This window comes from Lycium ferocissimum, chromosome 7, assembly GCF_029784015.1.
Source record: "Lycium ferocissimum isolate CSIRO_LF1 chromosome 7, AGI_CSIRO_Lferr_CH_V1, whole genome shotgun sequence".
NCBI lineage: Eukaryota > Viridiplantae > Streptophyta > Magnoliopsida > Solanales > Solanaceae > Lycium > Lycium ferocissimum.
In genome coordinates, this window is record NC_081348.1 from 16282487 (window position 1) to 16310411 (window position 27925).

General features: G+C 35.1%; 2 protein-coding genes across 2 annotated transcripts; both read right to left on the reverse strand.

Annotated features, from left to right (window-relative positions):
- Window positions 1–5883: 5883 nt before the first annotated feature.
- On the reverse strand, window positions 5884–9782 carry LOC132063533 (phosphoglycerate mutase-like protein AT74H). The gene is made up of 2 exons (XM_059456108.1): window positions 9129–9782; window positions 5884–6526 (listed from the first exon to the last, which is right to left on the reverse strand). Exons 1-2 carry the CDS (start codon window positions 9583–9585, stop codon window positions 6096–6098), a joined length of 888 nt encoding a protein of 295 aa, XP_059312091.1. The 5' UTR covers window positions 9586–9782; the 3' UTR covers window positions 5884–6095.
- A 7294-nt stretch (window positions 9783–17076) lies between these two features.
- Window positions 17077–18108, reverse strand: LOC132063535 (uncharacterized). The gene has a single exon (XM_059456110.1). The coding sequence runs from the start codon at window positions 18085–18087 to the stop codon at window positions 17203–17205; it is 885 nt and encodes a 294-aa protein (XP_059312093.1). The 5' UTR covers window positions 18088–18108; the 3' UTR covers window positions 17077–17202.
- Between the last annotated feature and the right edge of the window lie 9817 nt (window positions 18109–27925).

The following is a 27925-nucleotide window of genomic DNA, read 5'->3' on the forward strand; positions in this document are numbered from 1 at the left end:
CGGTAAAAAAAAAAGGCTCTATTAAAAAAGGGATGATTTTCGGCTCGAAAAAAATATTGCAAGGGTACGTGAATTTATTGCATCCGAGGGATGAGGGAGTTTAAAGTTGACGATTCCACACGAAACCTTTAGCGATTGGTGCCATGTGTTTAAGTATCAAGGCCGCGAATGGATGCTCGTGCAAGGAAGCCGCCGAAAAGATGTGGACTATTTCAAAGTTCTACACAAAGCACACTTGTCATATCCCGTATTTTGAACAACGGGACAGGCATTTTGGGTGAATTATGAGAAGTTAGGGACAAGTGCAACCCCGAGAGACTTTCGGTTGTTTTAAAGGTTTTTTAAATTGTGTTATGATTTTAATGTCTCTGAAAAGGTTAAGGAACACTCTGGAGGAATTTTTCCATTTTTAGTAAGTGGACTATTTTGGAAAGTTTGAAAATTCAAAAAAAAAAAAAAGAGAAAAAGGAGACAGGTGGCGGCCACCTTATGGTGGGCCATGGCCGCGTTAATCATGTGTGATTATATATAAGATGACTTAGTCATCTTAGAAGTAACCCCTACACACTTAGAGAAATTTCAAGAAAATTAAAGAAAGCTCGAAGAAGAAGTTAATGAGAAGTCACGACGCAATAAAGGGAAAAAAAGAGGACCAAAAGTTAGCCATAGAAAATTCATTTCTTCATGCAAACCCACTAATTCAAGGGTGCTAAGTGACGTGGTGTCGTTGTTTCGGAAGATAGTCGTTTGTTTTCTCAAACGACCAACTTTGGCTTGGTTAAGAAGTTGAAGAAGAAAGGTGAGTTTAGTCTTGTTTCCTTGTGTTATGGTTGATGTATATGTGTTATTGTTTGCTAAAATGGAAGAAAATCATGTTAGGATGGAAGTTGAAGTTGGCCGTGTATGCGGTTCGACCATACGTGTGTGTGTGGTAGAATAAGTCATGAATTGATGTTGGTTAGCATGTTTTATTTGTTGTGAAGTGAAGAAAAGAATGAAATCATTTTTGGTGTGACAAGGTGTGTTGGCCGAATGGCCTTCCCTTTGTGTAGTCTCGAATGAACAATTGTCGTTAGTGTTTTCGTGTTGTCGTTATGGATTTTATGTGGAAAATTGCAAGTTGGATGACTTAGAATTATGTTATGTTGGTTATGGCATGACTTGGGAATTTATGTGAATTTTATGCAATTTTCGCTTTCATGAATATTACGTTGTTAGTGTGTGGATTAATGATGTAAATCATGAACTTGGAAGGAAAGAATATGTTTGGTGTTGTTTTCGAGTTGGATATGAAGTTGAAGTAGAAGTTGTGACATTATGTGGAAAGAAAGACTATATGTGTTATTATGTGTTTTATGGCGATTATTGGTGTTGTTGAGTTAATTGTGATGTTGGTTGGTTATTGTTGTTGATATTTGAGCCGAGATGATTCTCGGGGATGTTATATATATAGCAGGAAGCGCCGCCGAAATTTCTGTAGCCAAACGTGAACCTAAGATTGAAATGTTAAACCTCATGAATAGTAACTCGGTAAAGGTGACCATTTACAGATTTTTGACGAAACGGGATTGAAGATAAAGCGAGCGTAAGACGTCCGTAAGGTATGCCGTGGCTTACCCTTCTTTCTTTGGCATGTCTTAGACGTGTAGGCTTGATTTCACGCCTCGGGGACCTTCCTAATTCTAGAAACCGAGATTGAAAATGGCTACTATTCATTCAATTCTATTGAAGGAATGCTTATGTATAGTTGTAAGAATTGTCCAAGTGCCTAGAAATTGCATGAAAAGGATCCGGTTACCCTAAAAACCCTAATAGGTATATGCCGAAGAAACGTATTATACGTAAATTACGTATCCGCCACATTTGGCCGAGGCGGGGCCACGCGTCCCGAGATTTCCGTATTGACGTACCGTTTGACATATTTTTGTGAACTTAAAGAAAGCCTTTTGGCTATTGTCTTATTTACTATACAATAATAGTTGTTTGATGGTTCCCTGAGTTGTATGATATGTTTGATACGTAAAGTGTTCGCGGAAGTTCATAACTTTTACTTATTAATCCCGTCAACTTGAAATCGTTTATGCGCTTTTAAATGACGACATGAATATAGTTGGTCCTTGAGTTTTGGAAAAGAGTCCGCTTAATCACTTGTTATATGCATATGACCTCTCACTACACTGATCGTGCGTATTATGCTATGTCTTCCACCGAGTCCCGGCCGGTATGAAATCGTGCACATACTATTGCATTGTTCACCGAGTCCCTCACCGCAGGGGCGGATACGCTATTTATACATATATGATTTACTTCGAGTCCTCACCGGAGGGCCGGTACGTGCATATGCACACGATTATATGATTACCATATATGATGTTTGCATGAATTATCTACCGAGTCCCTTGCTCGAGGGCCGGGCACGTTATACGTGCATACGGATTTAATGATATGATGTGGGTATATATGGTACATGCTTATGTAAGTCTTGATGTCCCGACTCCTATGCTTAGTTCGATATAGTCTAGTTCGGTTACGGTTTTATATATTGTGTTCTATCGCTTTACATACTCGCATCTATCTCGCATCGACCCCTTTCTTCGGGGGGGCTGCGTTCATGCGCGCGTGGGTGCGCAGATATACGTCCGGGTGAGCCGCCCGACTTGGTGGTCCCCCGTTCAGACCTGAGAGAGCTCCCCGGCTCGGAGCCCGCATTTTGCGTACGATCTTTTGCTATGTTCATGTACATCCGTTCGTGTACGGCGGGGCCCCCCGTCCCGTCATATATATATATCCGTATGTTCGTTTGTGTATAGAGTGCACTCGCGCGCGACATAAAGTGTGGGTTATGGTTCCGTCCGTACGCATGTGTATGCGATATACGTTTGGGCGGTTATTTACCGCGCGCCCCCGCCGCTCGCCTATGTATGTATTTATGTAATATGATGGCCGTGTGTGGCCTTTGTTGGTATTTTTTTGAGTGCGGGTAAATTTTTGGTTGGTAGGAAAACAGAGGGAAACTCGCCCGGATTTTTCTAAAATATTGAGTAATTATCTTATTGATTTTCTCGTTAACGTATGCGCATCGTGCACAAAGACGTACGGGTGCCTGGGCCGGGGCGCTAGTCGCGGCCCACGGGGTTGGGTCGTGACACTTGTGATATGGGTGACCTCCCAGATGATCATTGCAATCTAGATACTAATTTGATTGCGCGTGTATTAGTTGGCGACATTAGAGAGAACCCAAGGTATCCCCTTCGCCCAAGTTTCTTTTATTTTTTGTGTTAATATAATGTTCCTCGTTGTTATATGCTGATATTTCAAATTTTCAGGTACCCTATTAAAGACTGTATTAGAGCCGTCTTGAAAGTATATAACAAAACTGTCACTAGGAGGAAGGTGTATCTTGGGCGTAGGCGTGCATATGAAATAGTCTTCGGCAATTGGGAGGGCTCTTTCAAGACGTTGCCGAGATACATGGCTCCTCTACAACACTTCAATCATGGTACTGTTGTTGAATGGAAGCTCAAATCGAAGCGGTGTGTCCCGGTAATATTTTTGATTTTGTATTTTGGGCCTTCAAACCATGCATTAATGGGTTTGCTCATTGTCGGCTCGTAATATCAATAGATGGAACACATGTGTACGGGAAGTATGACATAAAGTCGCTAATAGCAGCTTGAATAGATGCAAATGGGAGCTATATTCCCTCTAGCTTTTGCAATTGCGTGTACCTAATGAGAGCATTAGTACGTGCGGGTATGTTTTTGGACTACTTAAGGCAACACGTTATTAAGGATCGTATGGGAATATGTGTGATATCGGATTAAATGCTGGCATATTGCACAATATGTTCAATTTGCGGGGTGGCAACCACCCTTTGCCTACCATCGTTATTGTTTAAGGCATTTGAAGGCAAACTTCCAAAAGCATATCGAATTAAAGACTTTGCAATTGGATGTGTGGCGTGCAACGGAGCATCGGGAGAAGAAGTTTAACCCAAAATGGATATTATTAGGCGGGCGAATGAGGAAGCCTTCCAACGGTTAAATGCAATTGATAAAGACAAATGGACATTACACAAGGACGAAGGTAGACGATGGGGTATGCGACAACAAAACGGCTACCTTCCGAGTCATTCAATGGCTTGTTGAAATTTGCACGGGACTACCCGTCACCACAATGGTGAGAATGACATTTAAGCGAGTTGTGGAGCGGTTCGTCGCAGATCAAAAGAGGCCAAAGCACATGCGGCAGAAAGGTCTAAGTTGGATGCCAAAACCGTTAAAGCTATTCGAGTACCACAAATATAAGGCTTTAAACATGATCGGATGGAGTACAACCCCTGCGAGAGCGCATATTTGAACTCACAACAAGTGTGCACCAAGGTAAAGGAGGTAACGTTCACACAATTTGTGAGATTCCAAGAACATGCACATGCGGCAAGTGGCAATCATATCACATGTCATGTTCTCACACCTTCAAGTGTTTTATCATAATGGGAAAGAACGCCTCCTCTTACATGGCTGAGGAATATACGGTTGAAAATTATGTAAAAACGTATGCTAGAAGGTTCTACCCACTTGGTAGTGAGAGTTATTGGCCCGGATCCATTTTCAATGGTTGCAAATAAAGCATTTATCCGTGAATTCGTAAAGAATGCATACTCGCGTATTCATAATGAAATGGATGTTTCACCGGGGAGATACACTAGAAAATGCTCATTTTGCAATTATGTTGGTCATGATAAGCGCAAGTGTCCCTTACGGCATGGCGGTCAAACTACATCTCGCAAATGAAGTACCTCTCGGGGTGGAGGAAACTTTAGTGGTGGAAGTACCTCTAGTGGTGGTGGCACATCTCGCGGTGGTGGCGGAAGATCAACTCAAGAGCATTAATTGATGAATGTTTTTTAAGTTTTTTTCAAGAATGTTGTGATTGTATTTTTAATATATCATGGGTTTCTTATTAATGAATTAGTGTGTTAAGTATTTTCATCTACTCAAGGTTGTGACTGATGCAATTTAATTTTTTTTTTTTTTTTTTTGCATGAACATACGTCATTCCGACTAACTTTTGATTAATTATTAATGAACAAGTTTAAGTATTCGTAAAGAACTTCAAGCTAATGTCACCGAACCTTGAAGGAAAATAGCGTTCGAGCACTTTCAACCTCTAAAACGGTCATCCGAACCTTTGTGTATCCTTGATGTGTTGATCCTACCTAATTAATCGCACAAAAATAAGTAGGGTTCTATATAAAATATTGAAGTTTCGGGGTCCCGAAGCATGATTAATCTATGGTCAAAGTACGTTAAAAAGTGTAACGAAGAAGGGTTAACCAAAAGAGCGGGAGAAAAAAAAAAGAAAAAAGACAAAGCGCTATAGCGCGATAGAATTCTGCGCTATAGGAGTTAACGGAGCCGTGTCCGTTTCTTTCTTTAGCGCAGTAATTTACTGCGCTAAAGGCATTTTCGTAACATTTTTTTTTTTGTTGGGGTATTTTGGTCAAAACTGTTTTTTTTTGGGGCATTTTGGTTCCGGACTCGTGAATTTTCCTTGTCAAAATCCTTTGAACTCTGCAATTACCCTCCAATGTACCGTCAGTTAAAGTTTACTTTTATTTTTAAAACTTTGCAATAGCATCAAATCACCAAAAGGCATCACAACGTTCATTTGGCAAAGGAAAGATTGATTTAATAACGAAACAACTTTGTGAAGCAGAAGGATTGGACAATTATGGAACAGGTGGAAATACAAACACTGATCTCAGTTTCAGCAGTGGAAAAAACACTTGTAACTTCACCTGTCAAAACTTATTCAATCTTCGTCTTATTAAAAAATTAACCATAATTTCACAAGTCAACAAAAAAATTTTACACTTGGTCCTGATGTCAAACGTTTGATATACAATTGAAGGTTTCAAATTTACAACAAATTGACACTAACAATGCCTAAAACAAGAGGAAACAAGCCTCCCCGGGCCTAAAACTGGAACAACTACATGAAACTAGAAAAGAGCTTACAAACATTTCTATCAGTTAACCAAATGAACAATACAACAGCAAGTAATGAATTGGAACAAATGCACGTTAACAGTATCATGCTAGGGGAAGATCAATAGAGTTGTTTGATTTCACATCTTCCCCATCTTTGTCATTTGAATCCACTAAATGGTCAAAGAATTCATCAAGGTACCAAGGGCAATGATCATTCAAAGCACCCCTGTTAGCATTAGCTCGCCATTTTTGGTCTGCGATCATCTCAGGGGACATCCCCCATTCTAGCATCTCTTCATCACTATGATGGACTGCTAAGCTATATTCACCACCAGCCCCTAATTCCATAACTCGAAACTCGCAATTCCCTAGATTGTTTAGGTACTCGAATTGCTCAACGGTCCACTTGAACCACTTCATTAGAAAGACTCGACTAGTTAGACCATGGGATACAATTACAAGGTTCAACTCGTCGTTAGGGTCATGATGGTGCCTGTTCATATCAACATCCCTCCATAGAGTTTCAAGGAAATCTGCATTACAAATGAAAGTAAGTATCGAACTTCACACTTCTGAATTGCAGCTTAATTCAAATGCATTCCTCATTCAGAGCACTGAACAAACAGGGGGAATTTTGGTGGACACATGTAAAAAAAATCATAGTGTTTATTACATCACTAGTGTGACATTCCTCTATTGCGTACAAAATTATTACTTAAATCATATCACTATCATCCATTTAAGTTAGCAAATTCATTTTGGTCCCGCGAAATTTGAATAAGTTTTAACCCACAAGATCCCTAAATTCAAACTAACTGATATTAAGGCTATAAGTAGGCCAAACTTTTATTTTAAACTAGACATGGATCTTTGACAAGCAGAACTAGGAACACAAAACAGAGGTGACGTCCATCCTACCAGCTGGTAAAGTTTAGGGAACCTTTCCGGCATTGAGTATTGAAGGAAAGAAGACATCTCTTTCCTTTAAAAGGTGGTATTATTTCCAGTCATCCTTCAGAATTTTATAATCTCATAAAATTATTAGTGATTGTTGCTATGAAGAAATGAATTTCTCCAGCTGTGTTAAGCTTCGAGCATAAAATTGAGTTTATATACTGTTATGGAAAACATGTCTACTTCCCTTGTAGACTTGAACTAAGGATTTATGATCATTCCAGAATAAATCTGTAGAGCAGAACTGTTATGAGTTTCTATCCCCTTTAAATTTTACCTTATCAAAAAAAAGAAAAGAAAAGAAAAAAAAAGAAGAAGAAGAAGAAGAAGAAGAACATCAGACAACCACGTTAATTCAGTTTTTATGTAAAACAGTACTGTAACTTCCATTATGTCATCAGGTTTTACCAACTTGCATATGCTGAAAGCAAACTACTTGATCTTACTCTTATTGTAACTTGAAGTCTCAAGACGGTTAGTTCTATCAATTACACTATATTCTTTTAAACCATAAATTCATATTCTGGATACCATTATCCATTTAATTGACGATTTAGTTACAGATTGCATCTTACTTTCTATTAGAATAACAGTTGAGATCAATCAATAGAAAAGTTGAACGACAAGGAGCAAAGCTATGGCAAGACCCAAGGCTTCAATTATATCTAAGAGGTGTATGAGAACGGAGAATGCAGGCCAGGAAATATAATACTCTTAAGCATTGTGATGACATCAAAAGGAATAATCCAACTGTAGCAAATTAAGTTTTGGCCTTCTTTCAGCGATATGAACAACATAATGGGCACTGGATACAAGGCTGGCTTTTACTTGCACCTCTTTTTAGTATGATTTGCTGTTCTAATACTACAAGTTAAAAAGTCTGATGTTGTAAAACTACTCCTATGGGGACATCAGGAAGGCAAGATTACTACCACCAACATAGCTTAACACACAAATCTCAAGAGCAAGACACGATGAAAGACATCTTGCCTTTGAGTGGAGACAAGCGATGGATCTCATAGCAACCTAAACATCATGAACTAATCTTGGTCTAAGCCAAACCACAAACGTCTTGGTTACAAAAAAATGCACACAACTAAAAGAGGTTTTCCCCAACAAATTGGTAATTCTCTAGGAGACTCTATGTATCAAGCTTGATAAAAATGATCTATTCACACTATCTCTAGCAGAAGGTCCATACTCCATAGACTTAGGCAGCAAGTCATTTGAAAGCTCCACAAATTATCAGAATGTCATATGAAATAAAGCTCTTGTGCTAAAAGTTCAACAAATGCATCTCAGCAACCAAACACAACTCAATCACAATAACAAAATACTCCCTCTGTCACAGAATTAGCTATCCTGCTCTTTCCATTTGGACTACTGTAAAACAATGTCCACTTAACTAAAGGTAAATTCCCTACACTCTTCAACAATACTCGAATATCAACTATCAAAAAGATATTTCCCAGTCCCAAGATGATTGGTCCGGTTTTCCATCTTGTGTTATAACTAAATATTCTCCACTTATTTTTAGATTAAATTTTGTATAAATCTCTGCCCTTCATAAATAATTTTGATATAATTCTAATTAAAGGATCCACTTTTACTCACCTCTACAAGTCCACAATATATACTATTCTTGTATCTTTTCTTTCCAACTATAAATTAAACCCCTCCTATTTCATTTTATATAACAGAGTTTGACTAAAGACACAGAGTGAGTACGAAAGACATACATTTAATTAGGCATAAACTAAATATCCTTGATATACCAAAAGTGACATTAGAAGTTTCACAATTCACTCCAAATCACTCACAAAAAATCAAAAAAAATTCAATTTGTATTCATGTACAAACACAATTCCAATTTTCAACTTGAAAACAAACATACAACCTTTTTTTTTTTTTTTTTTCAAATTTCACAATTTTTATGTCCAATTGCACACTAAAATTAGAGAGTTTCAAAGTATAGAAAAGATTCAATCTTTTAGAATGGATCTACTCTTCTAAATATAATGAAATTCCATCTGTTGCTAGACAAAAATAGGACAAGCGAAATTAAAACATCAGTAAATACAGATGGAAAATTTGCAAATACACATAAACATCAGGCTTATCATATAAAAACAAATAGACGTACACATAGGAAAATCAAAGAGAGGGTATAAAAACACTTACGTGAAACACGATCATAAACATCAGCAGCAGATTCACCTTCAGGAAACCTATAAAAAAACCTCCCAAATCTCTCTCTTGTTTCCTTAATAACTTTCATCCTCTCAGCAACTTGAAAATTCCCAAAATCTTGTTCTCTAACTCTACACTCTTCTCTAACACCAAGCACTCTGTTCCTAGGAAATGCTCGACCAATCTCACGGAGCGTGGAGCGCGTGCGCACGTATGGTGAGACATAAAAGTAAACCTTCCACTTGTCCGATGATCCAGAGACAACATCAAGAATCCGGGACCCAGCTTGGTTTGCTTGTTGAATGCCACGTGTTGTTAATGGGATTTTGTAATCTGGGGTTATGCCGTATGTTGTGTCGTCTTTGTTTCCTTCACTTTCCCCGTGACGGACTAAGATTATACGTTTTGGTAAGTGGTACTTGGTTTCACTTGTACTGTTGTTTATCATGCTTGTGTTTTTTTTGTTTGTGCAAGAAAAAATTGTGGGTGTAGAAGAAAGGGGTTTGGGATTGGTTGTTGATTTATAGAGTTGTGAAAAGCAGTTTTTTTGGTGGTTTTTTTATTGGTGGAAGTGGGAACAGGGAACGTGGTGGGATTCCTGGATGAACATTTGAATTTGAATTTAATAAGACGTGTGATTTTCAACTTTGCGTTTTTCTTCTATGAAGACGAGTAAACAAGTGTTTTTTTTGTTAATTAAAAGTATTTTAATTATGTCGATCATCACATGGCTCTCTATAATTATGCCCAAAGGAAAAAAATAAAAACTGAATTTAAACACAAAATAAATATCTTGTACACAAATTGTGTTTCCAAAAATAACAAATAAGATATGACGTGGATTTTATTTAAAAATAAAAATAAAAATAAAAGGATTTTACAAAAAAAAAAAAAATGTTAGTCACTTCCCCCCCCCCGACCTATTTGTCTTAATGACTCTTTCTTTTTTCCCCCACCGCCCTTTCCTTCCCTCTTTTTCTTCTTCCCTTCACTAGTTATCCGTCGTTTCCCAACTAATTCTTTTTCTTCTAAATAATTTACTTTAAAAAAAATAAACATCAATACTTATTAGAAAGAAAGAGGATTTTCAAGAAAAGTAAAGGGTGTGTTTGGATGAAGGGTTTTTTGTGTGTTTATTTCAAAAACTATTGATTTTTTTGGTCCATTAATGGAGAAATGTTGTTGTTTGTAATGGTGGAGAAGATGAAGGAAGAGAGAAAAAGTTGTTTTTTTTTTTTTTTTCTATGTTGACACTTGTCAAGCGGGATCCACAAATTAAAAATTTGACTAAAAAAAGTGACAACAAAATACATGTGTTATAACAGATAAACGTCTTCTTGGAGGGTTCGGGACGACTAAGTTGAGGGGAGTGAAAAATAATAAGTTTTTGCTATTTTAATTTTTTATGTTAATTTGTCTCATGGCTCTTTATAATTAGGGAAAAGGGTCAAAAATGACACTCTACTTTGAAAAAATAAATAAAAATATCATCCGTTATAAATTTAGGTAAAAAAAATTTCTTCTTTTTCTTCCAAGGAAATTCCCAAATTCCTCAAAAATAAGCATTTTTTAGAAAGAAGACATAAAGTGCGAAATATGTTAACAAAATTTGCTATTGTATTTTTCATTTATTGAGAGTCATTAGCATTAAACTTGACTATTATTTTTAACATATTTTTTTTTATAGTACAGTATGTAATGCAGCTTAATATATATACACATCACATGTTGATCACAAAGATTATTTTGTCAATTGAGAACAAAAGTAAAGTATGATTGAAAGGATCAAAAGAGAAAAAGAAAAAGGTAAGTTATGATTTGTGAATAGCTTAAATCAGCTCAAAATTTTGATACTTGGTAACAAAAATCAAATAATAGAAGGTCCTCTCCTACTTGGCATCCATCTATCAAAATAAGCTGTATTCCAACAAAAACAAAAAATCAAATAATAGACTATCGGATATACTAATTGTGCTATTTTAAAGAATGTTACTTTTGACAAACTAGCTTATTAAATTGATTGATCCGTGCTGCCGGTGGCCTAAAAGGCTGCCAAGGCATTAAGCAAGCAGTCGAATGATGACCCTTTTTTTTTTTTTTCAAGTGATTAAAAAATAGGGCCGTAAAAAATAAGCGAAGATGTGAAACCGGACAAAAACTAGAATCTTTAGGGGCTTTTTCACGAAAGAAAAAAAAAATTAGGCACCTTCTTAAGTTCTAGATGTTTTGACCCTTTAATTTCATGTCGGCCTAAGAATCAGAATGTGAATAATGATGAGATGACGAGATTAAAGGAGGATAAGAATTCGTGATCTTCACCTATATATGCGAATTGATGTTATCGCAGATCTAGTTAATTTTCTTTCGTCATTCAAGGTTGAATTTTCACATTTTTGCTTAATTTGTCAACGAAGAACATCTGGTTTGGTTTCCCTATCAAAACTGAATAAAAATAATAATAAATAGTACTGGTTAGGCACCAAGTCATGTTTTCAAATTCTAATATTTTCAAGACCTGAAAAAATATTAGTACTACTATAGAAATAACTGCTAAAAAACAATCTATGATGCCCTCTCTTGTATCCCGTTCTTGTATGGCCATAGCTAATGTAATATCTGTTAGAAATAAGAGAGAATAACAGATAAATTAAGACTTTGAGGCGTGAAAGATAGTGATCAAGAGTTATTGCTTATATATTCTTTGAAAATTACAAGCAATCTTTCTAATAGAATACAACAAAGTCTGAAATCATACATGCAAATTTAATACACTATTTCTGCCATCTATTGTATTTATAGAAGTTGAGAAGGAGTCTGTTCCTGAAGAATTGCTCCCTTTCCCAACAGACGTAATGTTTCGTTTAACTTAAAATTTAAATAGTAAATTCAAATTTTAATAAAATGAAATCTGTTCCAAAATGAAATGAAATACAAAATAAACGTACAATCTCATCGCTCATCCTTAGAGACTTATTGGGCTTAGCACTAAATAGCCAACACAATGGCTTGTTGCCATCGATGTGGGATTCCCACATACATACAAACTGCTTTTACAATATCTGATCATTCGTGTCCCCTGTAAACTAGTCAACTGTATCCCCCTATCGCTCTGCTTTCCAATTTTTGTAATAGATCATGTTTTTGCTATATCCTAATTATTTTGCTTAATCAATACCTAACATTTTAATTAATTGCAAATAAAAAAGAGAGAAGAAAGACAAAGTAAAAGGGATTGGGCTGGTTTGTTGACCCAAACAAGAAGAAAGCTATAAGCCAGACAATGGCCCAAAAATACAAAAGAATTTGGGCCTTCTGGCCATTTGCTCGAGGACGAAAGGAGTTCGAGTGTGTTGAATGTTAATTTGTTGACATGATGACTTTTTGTGAGACTGATCAAATTAAGCCAAACTGTGAAAACATAATTAAAATAGAATCTATATTGCCTTTTCCATGTATATAAAAGAAGAAAAAATAATTAACCACTTTAGAATATCTAGGATATTTTGACCAGGGAATTTCGGGTCAGCTGTTGACAATTGCATTTTCGATGGCGGTGTAAGAAGCCAGCACGAAAATAAAGATAGGATTGAAGAAATTGGAGATCATTACCGATACATGCTGTTCCATATTACTATTACGCGTTTTTGCATGTCGAAGCTTTACAATTAGAATGTTCCATTTTGCTCAATTATCAACTTTGCTACACTAGTTCTTTTTTTTTTTTTTTTTTGGAATAAGATAGTCTTTGCTCTTTTATTCTGGGTCTAATATTTACTACCATTTCTCTTGTTGTTCTTTTTATAAGTATTAAAGAAATATATTATACAGTAGTCAATATAAGGAGCTACGAATATACAAATTAATTTTACCCTCCAATTACAAGTAAAAAGATAAGACATGTAAATCAAGGTTGGCGGAGTTCTTTTGTCTATTTTATCGTCATATCGAAGATACACGGAGTTTCAAATGCAAGTTTGGACCAAGAATGATAAAATAACTACACGCATTTGAAAAGAGCAGCCACTTGACCAACATTGGTGAAGGTAAATGCTTTGGTCATAATGGGTTATGGACCTGACTTTATCTTCTTTAATTTGTTTTTTTTTTTTTTTTTTTAAATGTGAAAGCTAATATAGCTCTTTGAACTATTAGCTTTTAAGGTTTTGTTGCAATTTGGCCAGTTGATTTGCATTATATGGATCCATTTTGATCCAAAAGTAAGTTTGACGGATCAGTTAGAGTTCAACCGATTTAAGTCAAATGCGTTTATATATGAAAGAGGCTAAACTCTATTTCTCATCCCCTTTATTTCTTCACTAGATAGTGTATCCCGTGGGATGCTCAGGCCCAATTGTTTTCTTTTGCTTATTTTTTTTTTGTAATATTCTTGGTTTATTGCTAATTACCCACCTTAATCACCTTAAAAAAAGCATATAGATATGTTTTTGTGTGACGACAGGTGCAGGAGCCACAATTTCATTTATTGTTTTTCTGCTTCATTATTTATTTATTCTGATTTTTATGAAATCTTATTAATATCTCAAGATTCTAAGTCATTTTCTAATATTGGTCAAAGTTTAACACTTTGTACAAGAATTTCACAATACTGTTAATTTTTTGACCCAACTTGTAGTATTACGATTATTTATTTATTAATTTAAAACAAATAAATTTCTTGCATACCCTAGAAATCAAATTGACCTTAAATTGAAATTTTACAGTTGCAGTTAAACTTAAAAGCACTTTAAATTTTGTATTGAAAAAAGCTACGTACTTGATTCTAAATAGTGCATTTAAGGAAGAGAGTGAAGATTGAATAGAAATGGGGTCCACAGGAAGATCTGATGGCTGATGTAGTGAATAACATTAAAATGACCGTACTATCCTTGATCGTTCCTCTCTTCACATTTCTATATATTCCGCAGTATGTAGTATAGTCTAGCTTATAAAAGGATGCCGGTGAAAAAAAATTAACGATTATATATTTTTAAATTTAAAAAAATTATTTTATTTTGTATATATAGTAGGTGTTTTGCTTTTTAATGATGAAAAATTTCTTTAAAAGGATGCCGAAGTTGTTTTGCTTTTTAATGTAATTTCTTTACCTTGTATCTTTCGGCCACCTGTCACATAAAACAGATAATAATTTAAGTCACTCCTATTATTTTTGTTGTTTTTTCTCTTTATTTTTATTTGCATCTTTTGCTCTGTTTTATTTCATTCTTCCTGCTGTTGTCTTGGATGATTGGTTTTGTAGTTCTTTACGAATTGATTTTTCCTTTTATGTCATTTTTACAAGAATTTTCTTTTATACATGTAAAGATCTAAAGATAAGACATATGAAATCTGAAAAAATAACCCATTCACAATTGTAATTGCTCATAGGAGACCATTTCTCCCGTCGTCCCTGCACGGATTGTAAGACTTTTCCATTGGGTCCAACTGAACTTCTTGCCACAGGTTTTAGATGAAAATTTTCGAACAAAGGGACAATTGATGGTAGATTGTTCTTTCATAATACAGTTGTACTCCTAATATTTTTGGCAGATGATAATTTATGAAATATACTATGTATACAATCATCAATCAGACTATTACTCATATTCCCAGAGACGTGATTCAAGAATTAATAAGCATCAGCTATTCCTAGCAAAAGAAAAATAAAATCAGCCATTAGAAGTGCCAACTTTGGCACGTGGGAATGAGTTAATTCCTTGAATTTTGTTATTATTGATGCATCAGGGTTGGAGGGTCCTCTAGTTTGAAGTGAATGGAATCAAAAAGTAGCATTAGAGGATATTCGTAGAATATACAAAAATATACAGGGGGTCCAGCTGCTTTGCATATCAGAAATTTCTACGATTTTGCTTTGATATTTGTTTGTCTTATTATGATTGGAAGTGTAATTATTCAGTGTCATTTTCATGTTTACGTCTTTTTCGAATACTTTTGGAAGTCTATTTTTCTTAGTCCTCCCCACACTGTCACACCAGCTAAAAAAATGTTTACAACTGGAGTCATATTGGCTTCAACTTTGATTGATAGACGAGGCCAAATTTGGGTAGCATTAATTTCCCAATCTTTTACTATCGTATCTTGGAACCCTAGTTCAATTGAAATTATACACCTGTCCAATATTTCATCCAACATAAATCATATGATTTGAAATTATATTTATATGATTATATAGTTCCCACTTCAATATCAGTTCCGCCATGTCCTTTTCTTACACAAAGCAAGATTTGATCATATCTTATTCTTGTAGATTCTATCATACATTGTTCATGTATTAATGAAAGCACGAGGGCTGCAGGTTCAAAAAAAGAAAGGTTATTATTAAATGTCAATTCGATAAAATATCGAACAAATTAATTACAAAATGAGTGTCACTATCACAACAACTAAGCTACGGTGACAACTCTGAAGAGTCCAATTTCTCAACACCCCAGGAAATACTATTAACAAATTGAGAATTCTTCCTTTATTGTCAATATATTTTTGAAAACAACAAGTATGATAAAAATGGAATAAAGTACGCACCTACCTAGTATTTCGACCGATCATTCGACCGGTCGACATGTACTATTATCTCTTATTATTATATTTTGGCTGAAAAAACCCTTGCCTAACTCTAAATGCTTTTCTCGGAAGGATGGACACAGCCGTATTTTATTTTTTTAATATCAGATAAAGGTATGCCTACCAAGTAAAAAAAATAAGAAAATTCATCACCACCAGACCAACCTTCAAAGTAAAACAACCTCATAGTGCTTCCTATGAAAGCTGCCAGAACAAATTCTTCCTACAAGTGGAAATATATAAAATATTATTTTTATATAGGATTTGGAGTTTAACTTTGTTTAGTAGACTAGTAATTAGTAACTTTTGAAAATTAAGCAAATGATATGTTATTAAGTTGTATACCAGGGCAAAGCCAGGTGAGAGCAAGAGAGTTCGCATGCGGTAAATAAAACTCTAAATTCAATGTCAAAATTATTTTGTGCGTATATATAATAGATGTTGAATCACATAGTGAAAATTCTGATTCCGTCTAATGACAATGGATTCTTATATTACGTTCATTAATGTTTGTGGTAACCCACTATTAGGTGAAAGACACACTGTTAATTCTGCAATTGAGAAATAAAAGAGGAGGGAAAGGTAAAGATATACCCCACATCCACCACAATTTATGTAATGTATTTTCTAATTTAGTTTATTCTATTTTGTGTAGTTTAAATAATTTATTTTATTTATAGTTGATGATTTATAATGACATATTATGATTTATTTTAGACTATACAAGTTTTATTATTTCTTTTTTATTAAATTACAACATGTAAATTGAGACGAAGGGGAATACAAAAATAACCGCGCAACTTGTACTTCAACTGAAAGTTACTAAATTTAGTAAAGATAACTAAAAATAATTCTTCCTTTTCTCTTTGTCATGTAAGAGTAATTCCTTTTTTAGAAATGTAGGTAACTGATATTCCCTTGTCTGTCCGCTCCCCCGATATTCAGTCGACACACACAGGATTACTCCTCTGATGACTGATACAAACAGAATCCCAATGCTTTTTCCGACTGCTAGCAATTCGAGGCTTTAAGTTGCATACATAATAATTAATTTCAGTAGCGGCAGCCTGCAGGTTCTCAATTCCAACTTCATGGGTCATCATTTTTCCTTTATTATTTACTCCCTCCATTTACTTTTACTTATCAGTTATTTTCTTTATAAATTTTTACTTTTACTTATCAATTTTCACATATCAAGATAAGATAAAAAAAAAATTATGTTTTACTCCTAGCATTTATTACTCATTTCAAATCATTTTTTCAATTCCAATACAATTATACCATTTAATAGAGATATTGTGATAAAATACTTATCTTAATCATTGATTCTTAACTAGCGTGAAAAGTCAAAATGTGATAATTAAAAGTGAGCGGAGGAAGTATTATTTTCCCCTGACTTGAAAGAAAAACATAGTCACATGCATGGCCATTTCTGTGTCTCCACTTCATTTAATAAACTTAATTTCCAATTTTCCATGTAATTACTTCACCTAGTTGTAACACAGCGTTGCCTCCACACATGTAAGTTGTTATGCCCGTGGCCATGGTGGCCACCGTAACATCTCCAATGACCATCTCCACTTCCACTACTCGTCATCGGAAACTTCCAGTCCTCAACCTTTTCTTCTTCATCGTCATCATCAATTATATCATCATCATCATCATCATTTTCTTCAATTGTTTCAATCACTTCTTCATCGTCTAGTTGTTCCTCTGTTTCCACGGGAAAATCTTCGTTTTCCTCCTCCTCTTCTTGTTCTTCTTCTTTTTCATCGGGAATGAGATGCAATCTGAGCCGTCCATCTTGGCGGAAAGCAAGGAGAGTTTCTTGCCGACCAATTTTCACTTCTGTTAATTCTAACCGTCCATCTTTCCTCACCGCACGCAGGAAGAAATTTGGCTTTCCATCTTGGCTTAAGGATGATAATGGAGGTGGAAACTTTCTCGTCCTTTCTAATTTCTTCTCCAAATTACCTCTTTGCGAGCTCCTAGAATTATTAGTACTGGCCATATTATTGGTACCATAATATGATTTCCTAGTAGGAAACAAATCTATATCATGATGATGATCCTCAATTTGATCATCAACTGACCTCTCATCGGAACTCTCGAAACCTAGAGTCTCTGTACAAGACATTAGTCCATCAACAGTCCCACCAACTTCATCTAGGAATCCAAATCCGCCTGGATCTTTTTTCTCGACGGCGGTGGCGGTGGCGGCTGGCCGTGTCATGGGGGTGTCACCACCGATTGAAGCGGCGGTGAAAATATCTGGGCGGGGGAGGGAAAAGTCTATCTCTGTTCCATTGTGTTTGGAATTTGGTGAACATATGAAAGGGTGGACTTTTTTGTTGCAAAAGCTCGTCATCATATAATATACTATGCCTTAGCTTGGAGGATTGGATATATATAAGGGCTTTGAGAATTAAATATATATTTTTTAACAAAAAATAATACTACTAGGAAAGATTTTTGAAATTTGTGATATGAAATAAATGATAGATATTTGTGTGACTAAAAATTATCTCATTAAGGGTTAAATTGGAAGCTTAAGGTTAAATTGTTACTCACTTACTCCATTTGTTTCAATTGATGTGATACTTTTCGCTTGAAGATTCAAACTGCATAAATTTGGATCAATATTTTAAGATGTGTTTTTTTACCAAATTGATATGAGAAAGGTTGCAACTTATAATGCTTTTCACGTAGTTTTCAAATATATAAACTTAAATCTTAAAATAGTGAGTTAATCTAATCCAATTTAGCTTCAAAGTTTCGTCAAATCAACTCTCGAAAAGTGAAAAATATCTCATAAATTGGGACAGAGGAAGAACTAAATATAGAAATATGTCATTCTTTTGGATTGTTTAAAAAAGAAAGAGTATCATATAAATTGAAACGGAGAAAATATTTGAATTGTAATGAAATAGAAAAAAGAAAGAAGATGAGGTATTAGGACGTCCGCACAATACAGACAGGGTCTAGTGGCTAAAGAGAAGGAATAGGATGTCTATATATGGAAGAATATTTTGGGGCAGGGCAACGGCCAGAGACTTGGAACTTGTTCAATTTCGCCCACTATATTCCTTTTACGGTCTGCACCAATTTTTGGCATAAAACAACTTCATTCAGTATAGAAATTTGCGAGTTTCTTAAAAAAGAATTATCTATAAGAAAGATGACGTTAGACCTTATATAAATTAAAGTAAGATATGATATGGAACATGAAGTAAAACTTTAAGATCACCGCAAATTTTAGACAAATGATTGGCGCACACCAGAAATCATGATCTTATCGAAGATCATGGAGTAACAGTTTTTAGGTTTACGCGGTGCAGTAAGCCGTTGAACATTTTGTTACATGGTTTTCTTCTTCCTTTATTCATCTTTCTATAGTTGCTACTTAGAAGGCTTACTCATAAATTTTGAAATACTTTAAATATTTACCCTAAAGAGTTGCAATTTCTCGTTACCTAATAATTGTCAGTTTCTAATTATGTACTGTAGTATGTTATAGTTCAAAGACTGAAGAGTAAAATGATGTTCAAATTGAGAAAGAAAATTAAAAAGATTTTGACTTCACTATACAGGGAATGACGATTGCACTGCACAATGATTTCCATCCATTAGATATCTGCACAGACTCCAAATAAGTCATTACTCTTATAAAATATGACCATTTTACATACGTTATCATTTTAAATGATGCAGGATCTTGATGCATGTCTGCATGAGGCTAGGATTCACGGCTAAAGCATAGCTATAAATAGAGAATTGAACTAGGTGACTGATCCATTCACAAAAAAAATGAGCAAACAGGACACTTTTTTGATGATGTTATGTACTTTGCAGTTTGTTTTATGTTTGCCTATAACAGACAGATTAGGAAATCGTTAAATATATTCAGAAATTATTATAAACTCAGGTGAAGACTTCAATTCATATGAACTGATCTGATTCCTTATTTTTTAATGAAATACCTTCTCTGCCAAAAAAAAAAAAAAACACTACTTGTATGCCAAACTATACTTCATTCTTTTTTGACCGAAAAGATACTAGGTAGTTGTTTATGGCCAATTGCATGAATCAAGTTCCACTATTTTGAAAACGAGTCTCAGATCCGTATAACTATCGAGTGCCTAAGAGATTTCCCTTAATACTTGGCCCTTGGTTTAATTAAAAATGGACGAATTGTAGGAATGCAGAATAATCCTTTCAAAAGCTACTTAACACACACACACTATTCAAGGCTAACTTTGTAATTTTTGAATATCAAATTCAAACGCCACATTGATGTAAACAATGGTATTATTACAATTATGTAGAGTTCAAATTATCATTGTTGGAAATTCACATTATATATAGAATTAAAATTCTGTTTTTATTGAATCTCTTTGAAGAAAATCTTGTCTTGCCATTGCTGATGGCAACAGGAAAATTGTGATATAAGTGATAAGAATTTTTTTGTAAATGTATAAATTATAATATACTCATTGATTTTGAATAGGAGATACATCCGTTGGGAGGCCGAAAATGTGGGTGGGGAAGTTTGGCGGAAAGGGCGCCAGCAAAGACCGAAGAAAAGGGGAACACAGAAAGAAATGAGCTGGATGTGGATGGTGAGGCTATGATTCTGTTTTGGGTCCCATTGTCCCATCCTTCCCACATTTCAATACAACCGTCCTCATCCTAGTTAATATTTCTTTTCTTCCTTGCCCAACACTCATCTCATTTTTATTTATATTACTTTCTTCATATTTTTGAGTTGTTCCTACAGTAACTTAGATATTTCATATTTTGGGATTAACAATATTAGTACTATATTGACAACATAATCACGCAACAATATACCTAGTGAAATTTCATAAAGCGGGTTTGGGGAGGTTGAGTGTAGGCAGCTTCTTATTCCTATCTTGGGAGGTAAAGAGGTTATTTCCCGTAGACTCTCGACACAAGGACAAACAATTCAAATCAGTATAATAACATACAGGGCCGGCTCAATGATGTTGGTGGCCTAAAGCGAAAATATATCAAAAGGGACCTAAATTTATTTCGTAAAATTCATACAATTTATAATGAGACACAAAAGAACTCCCAAATTTTTAATCTAACGGTAAGAGCACGCACATCACAATTCTGAACTTTACCGTAGGCAAAAGCATGGTAATTAAGTGTAGCAAGGTAGAAAAACAGGCATATTATCCATCGAGTTTCTAACTTTGTGTCACTTGCTTTGTAGTGATTTCTTAGTTTAAAAAAAAAAAAAAAGACAAATGTACTTAATTTCTGATGCGTGGATCAAACATGACAAAATTAAATAGCTAATTTAGAAAAATCGAAAATAAAATCATTAAAAACGTGAAAGAGAATGAGTGTACATAGAGAAAGAAAAATTAGAATCAACAAGGAATATTAATGTACTATTTAATTTAATGAATTTTTTTTACCGTTATTTACTCACTCATCTGTGCAACTTCAATCAAACTCAAATAAAAATTTAAATTTTTTAATTATTAATATTTATAATAATACACAAATTATGTGTTATATATAATAATATAATACCTAGTACTTATAGTAATTTTGGGACCCTAAATATTTGAGGGCCTAAGGCAAAGGCTTCATTTGCCTTGCCCTTAGGCCGACCCTAATAACATACCCTGTATAATTTCACAAGTGGAGGAAAAAAAATGCTGACAGTTTTAAAAATGCCTTCGTTTAGAAATATGAAATGATTATCTTGATAGACTCTTTGAACTTCATCCAGATAGGAAGTATAAGAAATATATATATATATATATATATATATATATATATATATATATATATATATATTTTTTTTTTAAAGAAGTTGTGATACATAAATATTAAAAATTTGCGTGAGTATGATCATCTTATTAATAAATAAATGTTTTAAAATTAAGTTACTTTTACATATAATTTTTTATTTTTTAAATAAATTTAAAAATTACTACATAAATAAAAATAGAGAAAAAAATAATTTGGAAAGGGGGGTGGAAGCCAGAATAGAGACGAACTATTAGGAAAAGTTTTCTTGTGCCGCCTCTTGCGGGATGTTTAATCAATAGAATGCTTGAACTATATAATTAAAGTACGCGTAAAGTACCCAAATGTCATACTAAAGTACCCAAATGTCATACTAACAAAATACCTTATATTAAAACTTCGAACCAAATTAGCTTTAGATATTCACGTACATAAAGGGAAAAAGGAGATATACTTGGAATCATTACCTCACGACCAAGGAATTTAAGTGCCATGTATAGTTGATTGAAAATTCAAAGCAAGTTGAAATTAACATGGCATAGGATAAGGAGCAAGTTGACACACTTGTGTTTGTGTGCCTTATTTAACCTCCCCATCCACTCCCTTTCGACTTTCGTCATCCCTGGCGGCTCATAGAGCAGCTAATAATTAATTATGCATACCTTCTACACCAGATGAGTTATCTTATTTTGTTGTCCTAGAGTCATATGAAATAATTTCCTTATTCAATTTAAATTATGTATCAATTTTAGACACAATTTTGAACTAACATTTATTAAAATTCATTAACCTACGTCATGCTCTAATATGGTAACCAATCACCATAGATTCTATATCTAATATATGGCACTTGCAAAGAGTTAAATAGGACTAGATACTGTGCAATGTCTGCATCTAGCAATATCGCAGAACTGTACCAAAAATAAAATCTAGAAATATCACAGAAGGTTAAAAAATGCACGTACTCTATTTAATTGAGCATCCACTAGATAACTAGCTAGATAACGAGGACTTCCCATGCATCTGTCAGGTATACGAACTTTTTCTTATAAGCGTTGTCAACATTTGAATACTACAACAAAATTAGGGTTCTACAGTTTATTTCGTGGGAGGTCAGGGTAATTGATAATAAGAATTAATGGAATCATAATCTAGTTGGAGACTTGCACACCACGCGATAAATCTCAAACTTTCTCCATCCAAATAACTGGATTGGTATCACTGGAACCCCAATGAATAAATGAATATTCGAATTCCATTCAAGTTTACTATATACCCACTAGTAAAACTATTTTCAGCCTTCTAAAAATGTATAATCAAGGAATTAAGTGAGTCGAATGACTGCTTAATATATATATATATATATATATATATATATATATGTCCCACTCCTTAGGGTGATTCAGTACCACTCCGGCACAAACAACGTGTTATTACTTATTAGTGGACATTGAAATCCACATAACTTAATATATTGATTATTGCCTTGTTTACATGTATTATCTGTATTAGAAACGAAAGTAAAAACTCAAATCTCGATTAATGATGTGGCGTTTATACGTTAAATGTTGTGTAATTCCTCGAACCAAAAAAGCCTTTGGTGTAAAGTGACTTCCTTGGGAAATTTAATAAATTGGTGAACGCTAACCTCAAGATAGAAACATTTTTCGACGAACAAATGTTGGCATGCAGTATGAATGAACAAAAGAAAAGATATCAGAGCCTTACATTGAAGAATCAACGTATTCCCTTTTTTTTTAAAAGAGAAATGACAACAAGAAACTAGCTCGAAACTAGGCGAGGGAATGAGACACCAACTACATCTCCTGCAGCACGCGAAGAAATGCTAGAAGGCATGTGAATGCGAATTCAAAGCGAAGGCTAACTTGGACTAAACGCCAAATTGGCTAACCCATCAGCAACCGAATTAGCCTCCCTGTAATATGGGCAACAGAGACACTCAGTTCCTAGCCAAGAGGTGACGAATGCAGTTGACAATATCACCATTCCAATGAGGCACAGTTCTTCCAGCCCGCAACACCTGAACTACACTAGCATTATCAAATTGCAAGGCAACTCAGCGCCAACCCCTATCCCAGGCTTCCTGAAGGCCAGTGAGGACTCCCAATAGCTCTGCTATAAATGATGTACAAACTCCAATTTTGATTGAAAATCCTCCAAGCCACCTGCTATCAAAATCACGAAATACACCGCCTGCAGTTCCCATCAAAGTACTCCTTCGTAGAGTCCCATCTGTGTTCAAAGCTGCCCACCCAACGCTAGAAGGTGACCAGTCGAACGAAACTATGTGCTTACGTTAGACACTTCCCAAATATTCTTCAACAAAAGCAAAGAAGTAGCACAAGCTCTAACCATGCTAACAAGGATTGTTATCTTTTTATCCACCAAAAGATACTCATTTTGAAAAAGAGCATTATTACGCCACATTCAAATTTTCCAACAGATGTATCTGAAGACGATTCTCCAATCAACTTCTCTAACTCCCTTGAATTTAGACATCAAGGGAAAAAAGGATATACTTGGAATCATTACCTCACGACGAATGAATTTAAGTGCCATGTATAGTTGATTCAAAAGTCAAAGTAAGTTGAAATTAACATGGCATAGGATAACGAGCAAGTTGACACAGTTGTGTTTGTGTACCTTATTTAACCCAACACCCACACCCCCGCCCCCCCACCCCGGCCCACCCAAACAAAATCCACTCCCTTTCGACTTTCGTCATCCCTGACATGGCTCATCAAGCCGCTAATTATTAATTGTGTATACCTTCTACACCAGATGAGTTATCTTATTTTGTTGTCCTATAGTCCTATGAAATAATTTCCTTATTCAATTTAAATTATGTATCAATTTTAAATACAATTTTGATCTAACATTTATTAAAATTCATTGACCTACGTCATGCTCTAATATGGTAACCAATCACCATAGATTCTATATTACTACTCTGTATAAGAGTCTAGGAACCAGGTCTTCAACAACATGCCTGCTTCCTGTTGAGGGCAATTTTGCTTCTAATCATGTTGTTGCCGTTCGTTCAATTCGCTTGAGGGGTTGTGTACTTTAGGCATAATTACCATCGTGTCCTTCTACTGCTAATGCATTGAGTTACAGACCCTTTTTAAAAGTCTGATTTGCCCCTTTGTTTTTACCTTTTTACAATAAAGTCAATGGTGCACTTCGGTAAATCTATCGAATATGAGTCTTTTGTCAATGCCCAAAAAGGCATAGGGCTGCTGATGTCACGTGTAAGGGATGAAAAAAAAAAGTTGTCATATGGAATGACAAATCATTACTTGGAGCCCACACGTATCATTTTGCACGTCTGTCTATTTAATTTTTAACATGCATGGTAATTTTTGGGTTTCTTTTTAGGGCTGTGTTTGATAGCCAAAATTATTTATTTCATGTAGAATATAACTAATAAAATTCAATGTATTTGGACTAAATTTTACTTATAATATATTGTTCATCTTATAGCAAGAGTGGAATCAAGAGGATTGCGTATCACTTCACCAAAATGATGCACATTTCGTCAACAACTCAAACTACACTATCGTTTCGTTAAAATATAAATTATGTAGAGAATAACATTGCAAGTATTAGTGGAAGTTGTAATGCAGAGATTAATAATGATGATGCAAAACTTTGTGATGCATAAATTCTCACTGTAATTTATACATATATTATTTAGAAGAAAAACAAAAAAGAAGAACGAACTTTATATTAATAAAATAGTGATTTTTATGTATTTATATTAATTTTTAAGTGGAGAATATCAAACATATGATCTTTAACATTGTTTTCCAATTTAGTGAAACAAAGAATTAAACATCGGGGCCGTGCACAGCACTGGCTAACCACCGCTGGTCTAATATGTGGCACTTGCAAAGAATTAAATAGACTAGATACTGTACAATGTCTGCATCTAGCAATATCACAGAACTGTACCAAAAATAAAATCTAGAAATATCACAGAAGATTAAAAGATGCACGTACTCTATTTAAATGAGGATCCACTAGAGCCCGCAGTTCTTCCAGCTATTCCTGTTGACAATATCACCATTCCGATGAGACACAGTTCTTCGAGCCTGCAGCACTTGAACTACACTAGCATTATCAAATTGCAAGACAACTTGGCGCCAACCCCTATCCCAGGCTTCCTGAAGGCCAGTGAGAACTCATCATAGCTTTGCTCTAAATGATGTACAAACTCCAATTTTGATTGAAAATCCTCCAAGCCACCTACTATCAAAATCATGAAATACACCGCCTGCAATTCCTATCAGAATACTCCTTCGAAGAGCCCCATCTGTGTTCAAAGCTACCCACCCAATGCTAGGAGGTGACCAGTCGAACGAAACTATGTGCTTGCTGTTAGACACTTCCCAAATATTTTTCAGCGAAGCAAAGAAGTAGCACAAGCTCTAACCATGCTAACAAGGGATGTTCTCTTTTTGTCCACCGAAAGATACACATTTTGAAAAAGAGCATTATTACGCCACATCCAAATTTTCCAACAGGTGTATCCGAAGAAGATTCTCCAATCATCTTCTGTAACTCCCTTGAATTTAGACATTAAATTGTCAGTAAGCGAATCATGGATACCAAGAGCAAAGAACCAAGACATGTCATCTGGATCAAGAATGTGAACCCAGATAGCCCAAGCATGAATACGATCCTGCAAAGCATGCAACACATACTCCTTTTCAGCTCCACAAGCCATGCAAGTACCCTCTGAAGTAACATGTCTGCAATATCTCTCCAAATTTGTAAGGATTCTACCTTTGCCACACAACCAAAGGAACACTCGAATTTTTTCATGCTCGGACCAACCACAGATTGATTTCTAGACTCTATCAGAAAGAAGATGCTCAGAATTGCTAAGAACTACATACTTCTAGGAAACTGTGAAGGCACCACTAGTACTATTTCTCTAGAAAAAGTCATCTTCTCCCAGTTGTTCACTAGGAGGCGGAAAATTGCCAAGTAATTCCACTACTTGTTGTGGAATATAGAGAGAAAGGAGCTGCAAATTCCAGTCTCCATTATGCCCAACAACATCCACTAACCTCCAATGCAAAATATGATCAGGAATAAAATTATCAACAACCTCAATTAAAGGTTTATCCATCAACCAAATGTCATACCAAAAGGAACAATTCTTACCATTAGCAATTGACCAACAAAGATTATGACGGACAAAAGGCCAAAGCTTGCACATACGATTCCATAAGGTTGTACCCCGAGAAGAAGGAAAAATCAAAGGCAGAGGCTTACTTTTGATCCCATATTTTCCTTCTAACACCGAGACCCATAAAGCCTGAGGTTCTGAGATAAATCTACAACACAACTTGGCAATAAAAGCATCATTAAATTTGCTCAGACTTTTGATGCCAAGACCTCCTTTCTCCTTTTTCAAGTGAAGTTTTTCCCAATTTACAAGATGCACCTTTTGAGAATCTGCATTACTTCCCCAAACAAATTTCTACACAACTTTTCAATTTTAGAGCAGTCAGTTATGAGAATGACACAAGATTGCATGACACAAGAAGGTATTGACATAAGAACCGAATTAACAAGTGTGATACGCCGTGCCAAAGTGAGGGATTGAGACTTCCAAGCACTTAAACGACTTTTAACTTTATCCACCAAGTAATTAAAGTACCTACAACCAACTCGGCTATGAAGAATGGATACACCTAAGTAGTGACCCCAATTGTTAGAATATTTAAAGCCAGAAAGCTGCTGAAGACTAGAAATAAGCTCAGGAGTGTAATTTTTGAAACACAAAAGCCGTCTTTTCCACATAAATTTTCTAACTAGAACAAGTACAAAAATCCTCCAACACACCCAAAATTACCTGTAACTGGTCCAAAGAAGCCTCTGCAAATAAGACAAGATCGTCCGCATAGAATAAATGAGATAAAGGGGGCCCGTGTCTAACCAAATGAATAGGACGCCAAACACCATCTGTGACCGCTTTATTAATGTCATGGGATAACCTTTTCATGCAAAGCACAAAAAGATAAAGTAATAATGGGTCACCCTGTCGAACTCCTCTTGAAGGAATAAAAGAATCTGTGAGTTTTCCATTTCAAATTAAGTTTGAATTACTTGTTACCCAACTTTTAACAATCACACTAATTATGGCAGTAGGTAACCCAACCTCCACAAGAGTATCATAAATAAAATCCCAACAAAGACGATCATAAGCTTTTTCTAGATCGACCTTAATCATTATCCACCCTGTATTGCCTCGTTTCCTTCGCATAGAGTGAACAACTTCTTGAGCAATGATAATATTATCCACAATTTGGCATCCCAGAACAAAGTTAGTTTGTGTCCTACCAATCAAAGTAGGGAGACAACGTATTCCCTTTTGAAGTTTAAGCAAA

Coding starts and splice junctions, on each gene's coding strand:
- LOC132063533 (XM_059456108.1), bottom strand. CDS start 9,585: ATGATAAACAACAGTACAAGTGAAACCAAGTACCACTTACCAAAACGT. Junction 6,527..9,128: donor TGTTTATGATCGTGTTTCAC/GTAAGTGTTTTT, acceptor TTTGTAATGCAG/ATTTCCTTGAAACTCTATGG.
- LOC132063535 (XM_059456110.1), bottom strand. CDS start 18,087: ATGATGACGAGCTTTTGCAACAAAAAAGTCCACCCTTTCATATGTTCA.